The 17,338-nt window shown below is 42.9% G+C and overlaps 1 protein-coding gene across 1 annotated transcript in view; it reads right to left on the bottom strand.

The window, feature by feature from the left end:
* Nucleotides 1–17,338, bottom strand: part of LOC118221773 — a 29,933-nt gene that overhangs the window by 4,844 nt on the left and 7,751 nt on the right. The window contains exons 10-34 of the mRNA XM_035407142.1: nucleotides 16,860–17,029; nucleotides 16,465–16,476; nucleotides 16,122–16,333; nucleotides 15,503–15,539; nucleotides 15,097–15,162; nucleotides 14,819–14,876; nucleotides 14,642–14,706; nucleotides 14,119–14,187; nucleotides 13,538–13,616; nucleotides 12,988–13,104; nucleotides 12,581–12,639; nucleotides 12,257–12,269; nucleotides 11,002–11,252; nucleotides 9,322–9,391; nucleotides 5,648–5,766; nucleotides 5,173–5,306; nucleotides 4,861–5,029; nucleotides 4,591–4,674; nucleotides 4,358–4,443; nucleotides 3,390–3,464; nucleotides 2,829–2,989; nucleotides 2,113–2,282; nucleotides 1,754–1,765; nucleotides 1,150–1,361; nucleotides 762–798 (exon numbers count right to left, since the gene is read on the bottom strand). Coding sequence (XP_035263033.1) covers nucleotides 762–798; nucleotides 1,150–1,361; nucleotides 1,754–1,765; nucleotides 2,113–2,282; nucleotides 2,829–2,989; nucleotides 3,390–3,464; nucleotides 4,358–4,443; nucleotides 4,591–4,674; nucleotides 4,861–5,029; nucleotides 5,173–5,306; nucleotides 5,648–5,766; nucleotides 9,322–9,391; nucleotides 11,002–11,252; nucleotides 12,257–12,269; nucleotides 12,581–12,639; nucleotides 12,988–13,104; nucleotides 13,538–13,616; nucleotides 14,119–14,187; nucleotides 14,642–14,706; nucleotides 14,819–14,876; nucleotides 15,097–15,162; nucleotides 15,503–15,539; nucleotides 16,122–16,333; nucleotides 16,465–16,476; nucleotides 16,860–17,029 — 2,537 coding nt within the window. The remainder of the gene's footprint in view (nucleotides 1–761; nucleotides 799–1,149; nucleotides 1,362–1,753; nucleotides 1,766–2,112; nucleotides 2,283–2,828; nucleotides 2,990–3,389; nucleotides 3,465–4,357; nucleotides 4,444–4,590; nucleotides 4,675–4,860; nucleotides 5,030–5,172; nucleotides 5,307–5,647; nucleotides 5,767–9,321; nucleotides 9,392–11,001; nucleotides 11,253–12,256; nucleotides 12,270–12,580; nucleotides 12,640–12,987; nucleotides 13,105–13,537; nucleotides 13,617–14,118; nucleotides 14,188–14,641; nucleotides 14,707–14,818; nucleotides 14,877–15,096; nucleotides 15,163–15,502; nucleotides 15,540–16,121; nucleotides 16,334–16,464; nucleotides 16,477–16,859; nucleotides 17,030–17,338) is intronic.

The following is a 17,338-nucleotide window of genomic DNA, read 5'->3' as shown; positions in this document are numbered from 1 at the left end:
CTAGATAGTCTTACTCTTTGAGATCATGTAGTAGAAATAAAATAAGAAAATATAATTAACTTACTGAGGATATATAATAAGAAATAATGAGGTTGTGTCAATAGCTAATGCGTTATTGCGAGCGAGTGTGTCATCTAGTCACGCGTCAGAGCGCATTGTAGTTATTTTCACCGCCTAATTCTTATGGACAGGGAAGCTCGCTAGATAGTCTTACTCTTTGAGATCATGTAGTAGGAATAAAATAAGAAAATATAATTAATGTACTGAGAATAGGTACTTAGAAATAATAATAACAAATTAATAACAACAACAACAACAATAATAATAATATTCATAAAAATACATGTTTGAAACTGGAAAACTGTTTTTTTTTAATTAATTTTTTATAGATGGCTGGAAAAGAAAGGAGTAAAAGCAAGGTGTGGAGTTATTTTGATTTCACACACTTAAAGATGGTGTTAATATATATATTTAATTTAATATCATCTTTTACTTTTTTATCTAAAAAGTTCTTTGTGCGTTTATTTTTATTTTTATTTGTTTGCTTATAAGTTAAATGTTCTTAAATATAGAAACTTTAATAAAATATAAGTTTTTCAAATTGATTTGAAAATGTTGCACTTTTTGACAAAATATCGGTCAAAACATCGGTAATCGGTGGGCTAGGACTCTCCAAAATCTGGATCGGCATCGGACCCAAAAATCTGGCATCGGTCGGGCTCTAAAAGTAATCCACAATTTCATGATGTTTGCAGCTTTACCTCTTCAACCTTATACTCAACAGGGTCATCCAGTTCTCTAAAAATGAGAGAGAAAAAGAATACATTACGCAATAATTTTTAATATTTAAAAGCATCAGCAAGCTGTCCATTTCTGTTTTGATCATAATTTTAGTGTGTGCATATATATTATATTATATATACAGGGAATATTAATACCTTATTCTGGGAGCTGGGCTTGTAAGTCAAAGGTTACCTGGGATTTGAAGATGAAACTTTTGACTTGCAAGCCCAGTTGTAAGTATCCTTGAGCAAGGTACTTTAACCTTAACTGCTTCAGCAGGACACTGAGCTGTGTAAATGGACTGTGTGTAAAAGTGTGCTCCTGAGCGGCGAGGTTTCCGTGGCGGAGAAAAAAACGCGAACGCACTGGAAGTCTGCCTGCTTCTCGGAGAAGACGCGCACGCAGAAGTCCCCGTTCTTGTGCGGCTCGAAGGTGGAGGGCACGATCAGGTACTCCCCCGGGGGCAGGCAGAAGCGGTTGCACACCTCCCGCAGGTTAATGAAGGTCTCTGACCGCGCCTTGGTCGCGTGCTGCAGGAAGAAGTTCCGGTTGAGGTGGACGTTCCTCTGCCCTGCAAACTGGGAGAGTGGAGAGGCACAGGAAAACCTTCAGTGTAAAATAAACACTGTTAGAGTACTTTTAACTCTAACAGAGTACACACACACCCTACTGCTCTCATATTGACACTAGTAGAGTTGATTAAACACCTAGAGTTTAACATTAGGGACTTTGTGCACACACACTCGCGCGCACACACACACACACACACACACGATATGTATAGATGTATAGATGATTTTTCCCAGCTAACATAGAAAATTATTTAAATATTGCCATAACTTGTAGTAAGATTCATTCGAGGTAACATTCCAAGATGCATTTTGTGACATGAAAAACCTGATACTCAAATGCATAATTCATTAGAATGGTGAAACCCTCTGGTCTCCTGACTGCTCTTTCTGACACACACCTCAGCAGGAACCTGTGGAAGCAGACAAGCAGAAAAGTACCAGTTACGCTCAGACCCAGTGCCTCCCACATACTGTGCATACAGCATGCTAGACAGAAGCAAGGCTGGGAGAGTAACCACAGCCCGTTCGAACATATAACATTGCTTTTATCCAGTCACAGGAAGGAAAGTTGTGGTTTTTGCGAAGACCTGCTTCAGGGGGACTTTAGAAGCTGTTTGCTATTTGGGGGTTTCAGGCCTAGTTTTTGCTCATTTTTTCTGTGACTGGATAAAATGTTCTTTTGACAGTTTTCTGGAAAAAAAAAAAAAAACGCAATACAAACAGAAAAGCTGGTTTAGGGGAAGCGCGCGCCTCTCACCTCGTAGATGGAGAAGCCGATGGTGTGCATGTCCTCCCCGATCTTCCTCATGCTGCGCCGGTTCTTCTGGATCACGCCCACCAGGAAGCTGCAGCCCACCTCATTGTCATCCGGGTCGTCGTCCTCCTCGTCCAGCTTGATCACAAACTGGGGATTCGTCCAGAAGGTGCCTGAAGAGCAGAGAGAGAGATCCGGTCAACGTAAGACCATATAGAATCCATTCAACCCACCTAAGATTACTGCTTACTGACAGGCTGGAGAGCGTCCAGCACTGAGTCAGGCTAGGACTTAAATACCCCGATAGACTTCCCCTCTTACTTCTTAACCTGGCTGAGCTGTTTCACACAACTCTGTGTAGAATTCACCTGAGCTAATTTCCACCCGTGTCCTCACTGCTCCACTGACATAACGCAACCTGAAAATATTTACAGTTTATTTTGGTAATCTCTTTGCTAGCAGGACTCACAGTGTACACACATGACACTTCAATGGACTAAAACAGCTCTTCAGCAGAGTTATTATTATCTACCTGTGCCTGCCATTAAGTAGTTAATGTTTGCATCTATTCCGCGATTAAAGGTAATGATTTGAATAAAGTTGGGCGAGAGTGTCCTGTTGCTGTCCTATTTTATCTGTACCCACTCCCTGCAAGTGTCTGACCTCATATGTAAAGGTAGGCGGCAGGGGGATGGAGTGGGTGGGTGGGGGGGTCGTACTTTGATAGTTCTGGCACCCCCCAGCGGTGGAGCCACGCCGCCAGGTCCCCTCAAACTTGGAGAGCGACCACTTCTTGTAATCGTCATCGGTGAGCGCGTCCGGCGAGAGGTTGCAGATCTCCACCCGGGAATACTGCCGCAGGAACTCGGAGAACGACATCCTGAGAGCCAAAGAGCGAGCGGAATTCAGTGGACACAGGAAGTAGAACTTGGGAGGATACGGTCACAGAACTGTCCCACCAAAGACAGAAGGCCACTTAAACAAAAGAACTGCAGTGAAAAGGCATCTGGTGCCTTGATATCTACTGCAAGGTTTACTTCTGGTATTTGTTGTTTGCCTGATTGACAGCCCACATGTGAGTGCATTTTTAAAATGCACAATGCACTCACATGGGGGATGGGGTATTGGGTATTGGGGGGTGGGGTATTCGGTGGTGGGGTATTGGGGGATGGGGTATTGGGCTGTAGGGTACTGGGGGTTGGGGTATTCAGCTGTAGGGTATTGGGTGGTGGGGTTTTGGGGGATGGGGTATTGGGATACAGTTGCATAGACCAGTTTACCAAAACTCTCCGTCCTCCGATTTGTTGCTGAGCCTCCCTCTGTCCTCATCACTGACCTGCTGCCACTGCATGGATCTTTCCGGAAAAAAGAGCAAGCGTCAGCTCATTCACAATTTCACCCCACCGACTTCCTGACAACCCTGCTACTATCAATACTTCTGCTGGGAATATTTCCTTTCAATGTTTTTCAGAATACTAACAAAAGGCTACAAATCATTTTGTTTGATCAATTTATATAGTTAGTCCAAAAATGGTTTTCTAGTAACCTTCATTAAAATAACAGCAGTTGCATCTTAACTGTACACCAAAACACAAACTGTAACAACATTAACGAACAGCTTTATTGCCAAGTCAGAAATTTGCACAATAGCAATTCACAAGTCCAGAGGTCCTTGTACGAGTTAAGAGCACAGGATGAGGCTCCGCGGTACTGAGCACACATTTGCAGAGTCACCGCTCTGCGCTGCGTGCTGAACAGGTGGAACACAGGTACACAGATTCCTGTTTACCACACCTTTACCTGGGGACATGTGGATGTATTGAATGAGCGTCCCCATGACAACCGCACTCTCTCAACTACAAGAGGTCTGTAAGGAGCTCAGTGGGGAAGCTCCCCTGTTGTCGTAAGGTTGAATTAAACTCTTTTTTTAAGGAGTGAGCCAGTGTAGACACGGGCTGGGTGCCTGAGCGTTATGGGGAACCCCGCCTGTTAAGACTTGTAGGGCTTAATATGTTGTAAATGGTTTGTAAAAAGTTGTAAACCACACAAAAGATTTCAGTTATTTTTTTTAAAAACCACAGCTTTAAACAGAAATTTGGCCTGTGGAGGTTGCCATTATTTTAGACACGCAACTTTTGAAAGAGCACACCCAGGTGACACAGGTAGTGGGCTGCATGATGCAGATATGGGGGTATGTGGTGCTGATATGGGGGTACGTGTCATCTGACGTTCAAATTAAGGGACATACCCATCGCTCCAGGGCCCGGTCCACTCCACCTGACCCCAGGGGTTCCGGATGCGAATCAGCTTCACCATGTCCCCCTCATATCTCACCTGCAGCGCCGGGCAAAAGCACAAAATACATTTTTAGGAGGTATTTTGGAACTGTATTAGAAAGGGGAGGAGTCCTTCATATAAAGGGGAGTGGCCAACCGAGAAAGGGAAGGGACACATGCAGGAAAGGGGGAGGGGCCTGTTCACCTCATTAACCGCAGTAACGGAGTAGGCGTGGCCCTTCACCAGCTTCTGTGACGTGATGGCCTCGGTGTCGGCCGCACTGGTGATCTAAAAGCAGAAAAGGCACAGACCGCATACTTTTACAACGTGTTTTATGATTAATTACTGTCATTAATGAACTACAATTAGTGTGTGTTTGTGTGTGTACTTGTATGTGTATGTGTATGTATTTGTATGTATGTATGGGGGGTGGGGGGTTTGGGGTTCGGGAGGGGGGATAGCGCTGGGACCCACATCGATGGAGCAGCCCAGCAGGGAGCCCCTGAGCAGTGCCTTCTGGATGATCTTGAAGAGGTTGGGGTTGGGCTTCTGTAGCTCGTGCACCTCCGCGATGCCCCCCGTGAAATCCTCGAACCCTTCGGTGGTGGACCCCCCCGAGAGCGCCTCGTAGCTCCCATTCAGCCTGCAGGGGAGGGGGCACATCCGTCATCAGAACTGCTAAATGCCCCCCCAACCCACTTTCCACAAACTCTCAATACGGTCTCCAGGGCCCTCCTTGGTCATACACCTTCACCTTTGATCTTTATATCAAAATGAGCCCATTACTTAGCGTAGGCCTTCTCCAGCAGGGCGCTCCAGAACTCTGAGCCCTCGGCCGAGTGGACGAACAGCAGCTTTCCGTCTTTGGTGGGCAGCCTGTCGTCGATCACCACGTCCACCCAATCTCCAAACTGCCAGAACTGTGGACCGGGAACACAACAGGTCAGGGTCATAGTGCTGTAAGGTTATGAGCAGTCTGGTCATGCTCATAGTACAGTAAGGTTATAAGCAGACTGGTCATGCTCATAGTGCTGTAAGGTTATGAGCAGCCTGGTCAGGCTCATAGTGCTGTAAGGTTATGAGCAGCCTGGTCAAGCTTATAGTACTGTAAGGTTATGAGCAGCCTGGTCAAGCTTATAGTACTGTAAGGTTATGAGCAGCCTGGTCAAGCTTATAGTACTTTAAGGTTATGAGCAGCCTGGTCAGGCTCATAGCACTATACGATTATTCATGGTTTATTACAGGTGGGCCAGTTGTTCACCTGGAAGTGGAAAATCCCAGCGTAGCCCTCTTGGAAGCTCTGTCCAGGAGGAACCACTCGAGCGAGCACCTGCTCATTCAGCGTCAACGAGGCGATGGCAGCCAGGAGCCAGCAGTCGCCTGGGAAACAACAGCACAAGAACACCTGAACACCAGCATCCCACATTGACTATAGAATTGCCACTCACCCCTCTCATACAGGCCAGAATGAGAAAGTCATCTTCACACAAACATCTTCTCAATGAAACAGCAAGAGACCAAAAATCACAATATTAATGTTGTATGGAGCTCAGAATGCAATAACTGACATTGTAATTGTTATTCAACTACACTGACTGTACATGAATTAAAGTGAATTAAAGTTGTAGTACTTTGCTCATTTCAGCAGAACATTGTTCAGCAGTGGTGCAAGTGACAGTTCACAGCGTATTCAACAGTGACACACCCACAAACAGCAGCCACAGTAATATAAAGGGCACATATTAAATGTAAGTTGACACACACATCTTTTCACCTGTCTCACCATGCATTCACAACCTCCACCAAACCTGAATAACCGGAATCAACCTGGAAAGGCTAAGCAGTTCACCTGATCTAAACCATGGAGAGGCTCACTCACAGAGAGCAGCCTCCTCTGACCTCACAAATGCTTCAAAAGCAGACCACACCTCTATTGTGATGACAGGGAGTGCTGGAAAAGACCGTTAGAGCACTCACACTAAAATAAACAGTAACAATGGTGAACTGCACGTAGATACTGAAGATATGGTGGTTTTTATTCAAAGGCATGTGGTTGATTATATTGATTAAATAAACCCAGCTGATGTCCAACGGTATGGTTGGGAGGGATAGGATGTGATGTGCTATAGGACAGGAAACTGGAAAAAAAAGGATCAAAAAGTGTGAGACTTTAAACCAGGGGTTTCAGACTAAACGAAACCACAGTGTCTGCGAGTTTTCGTGGTTTCAATCAGCAGTTAATTAAGGACTTGGAAACAAGGGGTGTGAATTCTTCAGCCAATCAGTGACTTAAATGAACCACTGGTGCCGAAGACACTGTGAACACCAGCAGACACTGTGGCCTTCCAGGACAGGAGTTTGACACCTGTGCTTTAAACTGCAGTGTATAATCATTTTGTTTATAAGAGTGAAGATTTCTCAGTTTGACTGACGTTCATGTTGCATTTCAGTCCCATTGACACAATACTGGAACAGCTAAACATAGCCAGGGGAGGAGCCATAAATGATGTCAGAGCCGGACCATGTGACTGGTGAGAAATACCTCTTGGACCGCAATAAAGTTACGCAGAGCACAGAAACACCCGGTTTACACATTCGCCAAAATGCAGAGGAACAATGGAGGGCGTCTCAGACACAGAGACAGCCATCCTCACCCATCTGGATTTGACAACCTGCTGTTCACATCAGCCCAGAGAGGGAGTGTGCTTGGCTCATGCCCATTCATATCTGTACTCGCTTTTGTGTTCCCACTCAACTGCTCTGTGGGCTTGTTTGTACTCGTTCCATCTGCAGCCACCACCCAGTCTTCTCCAGCCAGAGAGCGTTCCCTCCCTGTCCAGCCTAAACACACTGAACTCACCCACGGCACTCAGTGGAATTTTCCGCCATCGGCGCCCCCCGCGACCACAAACCCTGGCTCGCTCCAATTGGCTGCAAACGAGGGCCGGGGCAGGGCGGGGCTAAAGAAGGATCCGGCTGGGATGTAGCATATGAAGTAGGGCTTGTATGCATTAGTGCACCGCAGACCCACAGCAGTAATGCAGCTCCCTGCCTGTCTCAAAACCACTCAGAGGGAAAATAAACCTTTAGCTACTTTTGAATAAAAAGTGGTGGCCCAGTAAATGAGAAATTTCTAACAGGGCCAAATGTGTATCTGAATTCTTATAACTCTGTGAAGAAATCTGAAAACACTCAAATGGACTATAATGTCCAATCATAAGAAATAAGATTTTCTCTCTCTAAAGGGTTAAATTATTTCAGTTAATTGTTTTCATTGAGTCTGGAACTCAAAGGGTTTGTTGTGCATCAGGTAAGTCTGCAGTTAATGCAAGCTAATTATGCCAAACATAATACTGTAATTTTGAGAAAGAATGGGAACTGCTTTTATTTGAACACTTTTAAATCTGCGATGTTCACACAGAGAAAGTCTCAGTGAAGCCCAAACATTTGCAGAGGCAGTGTGAAGCGGTAAGGAAGTGGCTTTTAGAGGAAATTTGTGTGATTTTGGGACACAACTCCTGTTCTGGAAAGACTCACACAGGAATGCAGGTTCAGTTACAAACACACCCCATGGTGGGCATGGCAAAAACACAAGGATGTTTGTACTCGTCCCGCTTCTCTTTCCTAACTACCTGTCATGGGAGGTTTCTCCTTGGCAGGGTCCCAACATGGTGACCACTCCCTCACGTGCTTTTGCATCTTTCATATCCTGCTCTTCACTCAGACACACGAGACCTTCCACATGACTCAGGAAAATATACAAGCCTGAAGTGAATCCAGGGTTTGACCCTGAAGCACCAGACCCCACGCAGGAGCACGTTGCTTAAAAATCCATCTCTCTCATTTAGTGTTTTTGCCTGGGATCCTGTTCGGTTTCCTATCTATTGCCCAGTGCATGCTGGGATAGGCTCCAGGACACCCCGCAACCCTGACCATGAACAAGCGGGAATTGATTATGGATGGATGGATGAAACCTGTTCGTTGCATACATTTCCAATTGACATACCATGTTGTCTCATCAAAGTACATGTTGTTCGATTCGTTTTTTGAAGAATTTGTTCAAGGTGATAAATTTAACAGTGAGTCACCTTTAACCCCTCCCAGAGTTGGGAGAGACATGAGGTTTGGCAAATCTTACAAACTGATTTGCTGTCAAAGAACGTGAATCACCTCTTCTTCAACGGTCTCTTTTAAAAGAAAGCTAAACAACAATACAACAGACGGATTTACAGACAAGCAAAAATGTTAAATGACAACCCTAACAGCCCTATCAGGTTGTTAATTACTCTCCCTTGACCTCAGGCAAAAAAAACATCCCAAGCCATTAAAAACAAAGCAAATCTGGTTGGAACAGGAACATGTAGGTGGCGACAGCAAACGGTGGCATTAAATAGTACACCTCCTGCCCATTACAATAAAATTCACAAGTACCTAATTTAATTACCTTTACACTCTCAGCAAATGTCAGCTGCAAACAATAACAAAAGTGTTTCTAAAAATGTCAGCAGACATCTGAAACTTCCTTTTGTTTATGGCATTTACATACGGTACAAAGGGAATTTGTATGAGCCAGGAGAACATCAGAGGCTTACCTAGAAATACATGTAAATAAATGCTCCTTCTATGGAGGCATTATCTGCGCTGCACGCTAACAATGTCCAGGGGCTTTGTTTCCATCTCAAAGCAGAACCAGCGCAGTGGAGAGCATTTCCTCCCAGCATCCCTCTCACAAGATGCCAACTGAACTGTAAAATCCGGTGACTGGGAAACCGGTTACGCCGGTTATGTCGTAGCTCAAAAGGCCTGTTAATATTCTTATTTCCTTGTGGAATATAATGTGGAATGAACTTGTGTGCTTATGTATATTTGCTTGTGCCTTTGGGTTCTGTCCATCATTGGAAATATTAACATCCAGCACAGTGGAACAGGACTTACCGAGAGCCCCCTGACAGATATCCGTCCTGGTAGCCCCTCCCACAATAAACTGTGGACAGGAAGACAACTCCTGAAAAACAAGAAAAGGTTACAAAACATTTTTTAAAAGTCATTTTTAATGTCACTGGCAAACAAAAAACAGTGACTCTGCAAATGATGCAGTTATGGCCAAACTGGGTCTTTAGACTGAACACCTACACACCCGGGCAACTGCACACCTGAGTACCTGCACACCTGTGCACCTGAGCACCTGCACACCTGCAATCCTGAGCATCTGAACACCTAAGCACCTACATGCTAGAGCACCTGCAGACCTGACCATCTGCACACCTGAGCACCTACATGCCTGAGTACCTGCACACCAACACACCTGAGCACCTGCACACCTGACAGATGAGGTGGAAGGGAGTCCACAAGTGGAGATTAATGGATGAGCTGGAGAAAAGCAAATTTGCTTAATCCGAAAGGGCAACACTTCAATCAGAACAGAGCTGAGGTGTGTCTGTCCCCTGGTGGGGAATTAACTCCTGACTTACTGTGTAAAATATGGAGGAATTATTATTTATCACAGCCATTCTTTACCATCATGTTGTATGTTCTACACTGGAAATTTACCAGGGTGTTTTAAGGCTAATGTACGTCCATTACACCTGCAGGACCCTCATTAGAGCATCATCACTAATGCATCAGCCTTCCTATTGGCTGCTGTCTCTCACTCAGCATCTTGTGCTGTTTAGACTCTCTGTTCTGGATTTGCCTGAGTTGGACTCATTCACCGATGACAGTTCTTCTAGATCCGAGCCACACAATGGACACCCCCCCCCCAGTAACTGCACAATTAAGGGGTGGTACTGGGACTGAATTAGGTCCGGTCTAGGTAGTATTAGGCAAAGGCAGTATTAGAAGGTCATCTGTCATACGTAAGACTGGTCTCAGGCAACTAACTGACATCTTACAGAATGAAATGTTCCCAAAATGTTAACAACTTGGCTTTTAATGTAAGCTGGGGCATCAACAAGATAACTCCCTGAGGGCACTGGAGAAAAACAGGTTCACCTGAACAGCAGCTTCACCTGTGGAACAGTCCCAAACCGACAGACTGTGCCACCCCAGGCCTTCTGGGATCAGTGATGAAAAAAGGACGAGCGGATGACATGTTTGTAGTTCTGACTGTAATGCGCTTGGCATACAGGACAGACCACAATATTTTTCTGTCAAATGTTTTACTGTACAGTCTGACTAACTTTACAAACACGGTGTACAATATGAATGATGTAAAGCAATGTTCTGCTCTGTGTGAGTGCATCATAAGTGAATAAATTATGCAATCTTGGCTACCAATAAAACTTTCAGATTCATAATCTCGAAGTGACGTCTGTAACAGGCTCAAAGTGTAAAGAAGTTTGAATCCAAGAAATGCAGGAATGTCTGAAACGTTTCGGATTTTATTTGTCGGAATATTTTCCTATTCAATCATTTCAGCAGACGCTTAAGATGCTGATAAAATAGACTGTATGTTTCGCTGATACGTGATAAGTAATTAGTGATAAGTGCGTGTGCCTAGTTCTCAGTATTCACAGTGTTATCATTGCCGAAGTGTTTGCAAAAGCCTAAATGTATAGCACTGTCGGGTAAACTCAAAATGAATATGAAGGGGTGTGCGCGCAGCACTATGATTACCGTGGGCCGGCTCCAGGTGATACCTCTCACTTTGTAGGAGTTGGGTCCAAGATCTTTGAAACCCAGGGAGGCCGGGACTGCATCGAAAGTTTCATCCTGGAACAGCTGCCCACATTCCAGACAATTCTGCCTCAACGTCTCGTAATCCTGCTTTAAGTACTTCAAGGCTTGTTCTTTCGTGCCAATGCCCTCAGCCCGGGCTCGGTTCCGCTTAAGCTTCTTCGCAATTCCGGACATTTTTCGAGCCGCTCAGTCTTATGTGTAGCCTACCTGGAGCTGTGAGGTCTGTAGTAGCGGGGTGCGGCCGCCGTCTTCAGCAAACACAACAGAATAAAGCAGCCATTCAGCGCGCACAACCCACTGCCTCCGCCCGTAAACCAAAAATCTCTCTCTCTCTCTCTCTCTCTCTCTCTCTCTCTCTCTCTCTCTCTCTCTCTCTCTCTCTTTTCCGGTTTCATCCATTTTCATAGTTTTACGTTCTGACATTTCTGAAGAGAACAAATCAAAGTAAAATTATGCCAATATAAACGCATGATATTTCCAATTCATTAAGTTGCCAAGTTAAAAAGATGAGAGCCTCTTTTGAATTTTCTGTAGTTTATTGAGTTGAATACAACACAGTTTAAGTCACAATTTAAACAGGTGTTAACAGTGCATCAAAGAGAGAAATGCAGCAGTTGTTTCTTGTATTTATAGCTTTATTATCTGCAAATGTCTCTGGGGCAAATCTGTGCCATGGTGTGCAACCGTAGCCTACTGTTCCTAACTGAAATGCTTAAAAATTTAGAACGTGACATCATGTACTCATGTCATAATATACACACGCCACACAAATGTAATTTAATGGAGGACTGCAGATATTATATTAATTGTTTTATCGTCATATTAATATTAGGTTAGTGTTTCTTACCATGTTTTATGTAGGCTAAATACACTCAACATAGGGAGATCACTTCTAATCTGAAAGTGTGACACTCAAGACACATCAATGATTTTAAAAAAACATCCAGTGGAGACATATTAATTTAAAAACACATACAATTCACACCACTAATGATATACTACAGATATCATGCATGTAATTCAAGTTGCTTGTTTCCTTAATCAAGTATCTTTTTCTTGTCTTTAATCAAAAATCTTTGTTGCATAATTAGTAAACACGCAGTATCTAAAGCTTGCTGATGATTAGATCCACTGTTTCTGAAGGTGAGGAAGATTCCTGGTCGACAATAATTTCCTGAGTTTTAATTGATGCCCAGGCATAGCCACTGTGGATAAACACAAACATATCAAAACATGAAGAACACAATCTGGCACACACACACACACACACACACACACAGTATACAAAGTATCAGAAATGCTTTCAGCAGCTAGAAAGTACTCCGGAGACAAGAAGTTTGTGGAAGACATAAAAAAGACATAAAAAAAACAGTAAGCAAATACATTTAAAGTAAATATGCAAAACAACAGCTTAGTTTGACACTGGGTTTATGGAGTGTGTGTCTGTGTTGAGTGAGATGCACAGCATGTTACCTGCTTAATAAACCCAGTGAAATCATAACCTGTGGAGACTGACCTGCTGTACGTCCAGCTCAATCTTCCCAGCGCTCTTCTTGTCAAGTGTTTTGAAAATTTCTGGTGTGGAAAAAAAAGAGGAAGAATATTTGGAAACTGAAAGGTGACCTGCTGGCAACACGTCCAAAAATTCAGAGATTACTTGGACTATTATATATTAGAAAATATTTTTAATTTAAAAGGTATAACTTCAATATAAATTAACATTTATACTGGAGACATAACTGGCCATAACTTCATAGAATTAGATTACTTCCGGCTCTAGAGTTTAGCAGTCCATTTCTCACCCGTGGCAATTACTTACTGTGAATTATGACGGGCTAATGCCACCTGTTGGAATATTATGGTATTGCAAAATGGAAGTTGCGTCTGTGTAATGTGTTCTTGCCGGCAAACTAAACGACTTACTAAAAAGCAACTCCAGCCGGATCAGGCAGCTCACAAAGCAGTCAAAGTCTATGGCGAACTCAGCGTCAGCATAGCGGGCGACTATGACCTCGAGAACAGCGCTGTTCAGCTGGAACCCTGTGAAATTAAAAAAGATATCATTAATATATCATTATATATATCATTATTTACCACAGTGCAACAAAATATGTTTCAAAGAACTGAAGAATAAAAAGGCTAACATTCTGAATTTTCATTTCCTAGTGGAATTCTGGTGATTTTTGTGATTTACATTGACAAATACGTTTAATATTGAAAATTAATTGCAAAATATTTTAATTATTGTCACTTTGGTGTCAGCGGATATATACCTGACAGAATATATATATACTGCAGGGCAAAAATGGCAATATATTGGCATGTCTTGGAAATATATTTGGAGTACCTACATGTATTCAAATGTATTATTCAAGAATATATTTTGATATATGGCAGTATATTTCCATTGTAATGATGGGTATAATCATGAACGCTCCACAGGAGTTGATTTGATCATTTGATCATATTTTACCTGCTTCAGTAAGAGCTCCTCTCAGCTCGTGGCTGCTCATGGTGCCAGATTTGTCTGAATCGTAGCTCTTGAACACTTCCTGAAATAAAACCACAGAGCACAATCACTACAAGAGTGTCTCCTACGCTCAGACATCAGCTCAGCGTCAGCTGCATACACTCAGGCATCATCAGCTACACTCAGACATCATCAGCTACACTCAGACATCATCTGCTACACTCAGACATCATCTGCTACACTCAGACATCATCAGCTACACTCAGACATCATCAGCTACACTCAGACATCATCTGCTACACTCAGACATCATCAGCTACACTCAGACATCATCTGCTACACTCAGACATCATCTGCTACACTCAGACATCATCAGCTACACTCAGACATCATCAGCTACACTCAGACATCATCTGCTAATCTCAGACATCATCAGCTACACTCAGATATCATCTGCTAATCTCAGACATCAGCTCAACAGAGAGACGGGCCTCCTGTGTAAAATTCATCCCACAGAACGATGTTAAATATGATAATTAATCCTACGGAATGATGTGACGTATAAACCCCCTCTCGTGTCCTACCAGGTATCTCTGGATCTTCTCCCACAGAAGATGGAACTCCACCAGGCCCAGCTTGGCACTCCCGTCTGACTGGCTGCTGTTAAGGGCTTAGGGCTAGGGTTTGTTCCTGTGTGATCTCATGGCCCAAGAGCCCCTTTCCGTGAGGGAAGACTCTGACATCATTTCCTGCTCTGATTCCCTGCCCCTCCCCAACCCTCCCAGCTAATAAGTCATATAAAATAATCCATAACCCCAGGGCTGGAGAACCACAGGGTTGGGAACCCCTGATTTAGGTACCTATCCCTGAAAAAAACTGCACATAAGTAATGTATAATATGAAAACATGAATGTGCGTAATATGTACTCATAAACATGTAATATCTTCAGAAAATAATTCACTACAGTTCATTGCACATGAGGTCACGTGGCAGGAGTCTTCTGAGTATGTTCAGAGGCATTACGCAATGTTAAAGAGAAAGAGCTATGGAACCGTATAGAAGCTTAAGAATCAAAGGCAGAGACATAGTCTACAGGTCAGGGATACGTCAAAAAGGCTGACAATTTGACGGCAGGTTTCCAGGCCAAATCCATCTGTCTTGATATCAGTTCCTGAAAACAAATGGAAAAAAAGGGCCCTATGCATCAAACAGTTTTAGAACAATTTTGCATTGTTAATGCATCATACACAGTACATCAGATGGTAATGAGTCATGTTTCTTACTTTGCGAAACCACTCTGTTGAGAATTTGAACAAGTTCAGCAGCGGAAATCTCAGAATCCTGAAGTGAAAAGAATTAACTAATAAGAACCTGAACATTTTATGAATGATTTACTGGTCAATATAAACAACTTTCATTGTCATAAGAAACACATTTACAATTAAAAAAATTAACCTCAATTAAATGCATCTTTCCATTGACGTCTATACATATATATTCATACATTAATTGCAAAAGTACAGAACCTAACAATCATTTGAATTTAAATAATCATACATACATTTCCAGCAATCTGAATGAACAGGTGTTTGAAATGGGGGTCCACATCACTGTCTTTGATTTTGGGCTAAAAACATGATAAAGGGTTAATATTGTGAGAAAAATACTACTAATGACAGTAGACTACCAATATAACTTTAGACTATAATGATTCGTACAATTACCAAGGAAATTAGCAGTGAAAATACATTTGCTTAAGTAATGCAATATTTAGGTTCTCAGGAAACAGAAACACAGAATATTCAATAGAAATGCATATTGGCTCTGCAGTCTAATATTTTCTTCAGTAAAATTACACAGATGTGATCATTCTCACTGCTGTAAGACAAATGTAAGTAATTTTATTAAATTGAGGATGTAACAATTTAAGCCTGAAAATAAAATATTCTATCTATCAAATATTTTACCTCGTCAACATCTGCATTGATATCCTCTTCCATGGGGCTACAACAAATGAAAGCAATATTTATTGCGGAAGCATTTTGAACTCAACAGTCTAGGACGGGGCACTTCCCTCACTATTTCACTGTCTTGCACATGAAAATAAAAAGCTGCACTTACACCTGTTTTTCCACTAGGGGAAGACAACTGTATGCAAAGTTACAGGGCCACTGATGCGCAGTATCCTGGAACATCTTTCAGCTTACTCAACCACCCTTGTAAATGAATGAGAGGGTTCTTGCAAGAGATTTTGTGGAAAAGGTACTGTATGTCATAGTATTTAAGTTTATGAACTATAGCCTCTTTTATGCAAACAGTACACACAAATGTAGAATGAATCTCATGATATATATATATATATATATATATATATATATATATATATACTAGTTCTACATCCTATATTCTACATATAGACACACTATTATGTATGTTACTAAAAATAGTCATTTCCAATATATTCTCTAATAAGTCAATGAATATAAAAATATATAAATAATATTTTAGATGAAAAAAGTGATGGAAAATGTGAAAATGTCTGGATGCATGAGGGCTCTTCTCAGACGAACGCGACAGCGCCCCCACCTGGCTGCAGCCTGCTTCTCGGAAAAGACCCGCAGGATGAAGCTGCCCTTCTTGTGGGGCTCGAAGGTGGAGGGGACGATGGCGTACTCGCCCGGCGGGAGCTTGAAGCGGTCGCACACCTCGCGCATGTTGATGAAGGTGGAGCTATTGGCAACGGCGCGTTGCCGCAGCAACACGTCCGGTCCCAGGTGCACATTAGAGCGTCCCTTATACTGCAGGGGGGGGGGGGGAGGAGGAGGAGCATGTTATCTGAACTCTGACCCTGTACATTAGCATATTATTGCACGATGTAGCTTCCTTTTTGCGTCTTGCCTGAGGGGAAGTACGACCGCACTGACATTACCTCATCAGGAATCTGGAAAATAAAACCAGAACAACATGGTGTCAGTACTCATCTACAACCTGACATGCTCTACCACACCTGAGACTGTACCACACCTGAGAATGCACCTGAGATTGTACCTCAACCTGAAACTGCACCACACCTGAGACCTTCACCACTATTCAGAACAAAATTATTCATACAAACAGATAGACTCTTTCATACAAAAGTTTCTCTTTAGAAATTCTCAGGTTATCTTGTGAAATTATAGCAGCAAGTATCTATAATAAAATTGTACTACTCCTGATAGTTTCCTGCTGGCCTATGTTTCTCAGAGAAGTGGAGGTGAGTTTGCCCTACAGACTCTATTTCACTTTCAGACAGTGTGAGTGTGGGGCTTTTTTGGGGTCCCGTACCTCGTATATGGCGAAGCCGATGGTGTTGAGGTCCCGTCCGAAACGCCGCTCTTTGCGCCCGTCCTTCTGCATGAGTCCCACCAGGAAGCTGCAGCCGTCCTCCCCGTCGTGAGGGTCGTCGTCCACGTCGTCCAGCCGAATCTGGAACTGCGGGTTCGAGCAGAAGGTGGCTGGAGGGGGAGGAGCAAGCGAAGAAAAGCCTTCAGCTATAATAATGATAATAATAATAATAATAATAATAATAATAATAATAATAATAATAATAATAATAAGAATAACTTTATTCATACAGAACCTTTCCAGCAGTGCCCTGTGCCGGGTTCTTTACTAAAACAATATAAGCTTTTGTAAACAATGCGAAAGAAATAAAAATAAGGACACAACCCTATTGGATGTTCAAGCCCAGGCCGAACTATGTGCTCAGCCCACAGTTTGGAACCCCTTGCTACAAGCACCCTATTAGCTCATACCCATGTGTT

The sequence above is a fragment of the Anguilla anguilla genome, chromosome 2 (genome assembly GCF_013347855.1).
Source record: "Anguilla anguilla isolate fAngAng1 chromosome 2, fAngAng1.pri, whole genome shotgun sequence".
NCBI lineage: Eukaryota > Metazoa > Chordata > Actinopteri > Anguilliformes > Anguillidae > Anguilla > Anguilla anguilla.
Note: the sequence above shows the minus strand (reverse complement) of the source record. Positions and strands in the feature narration are given on the sequence as shown.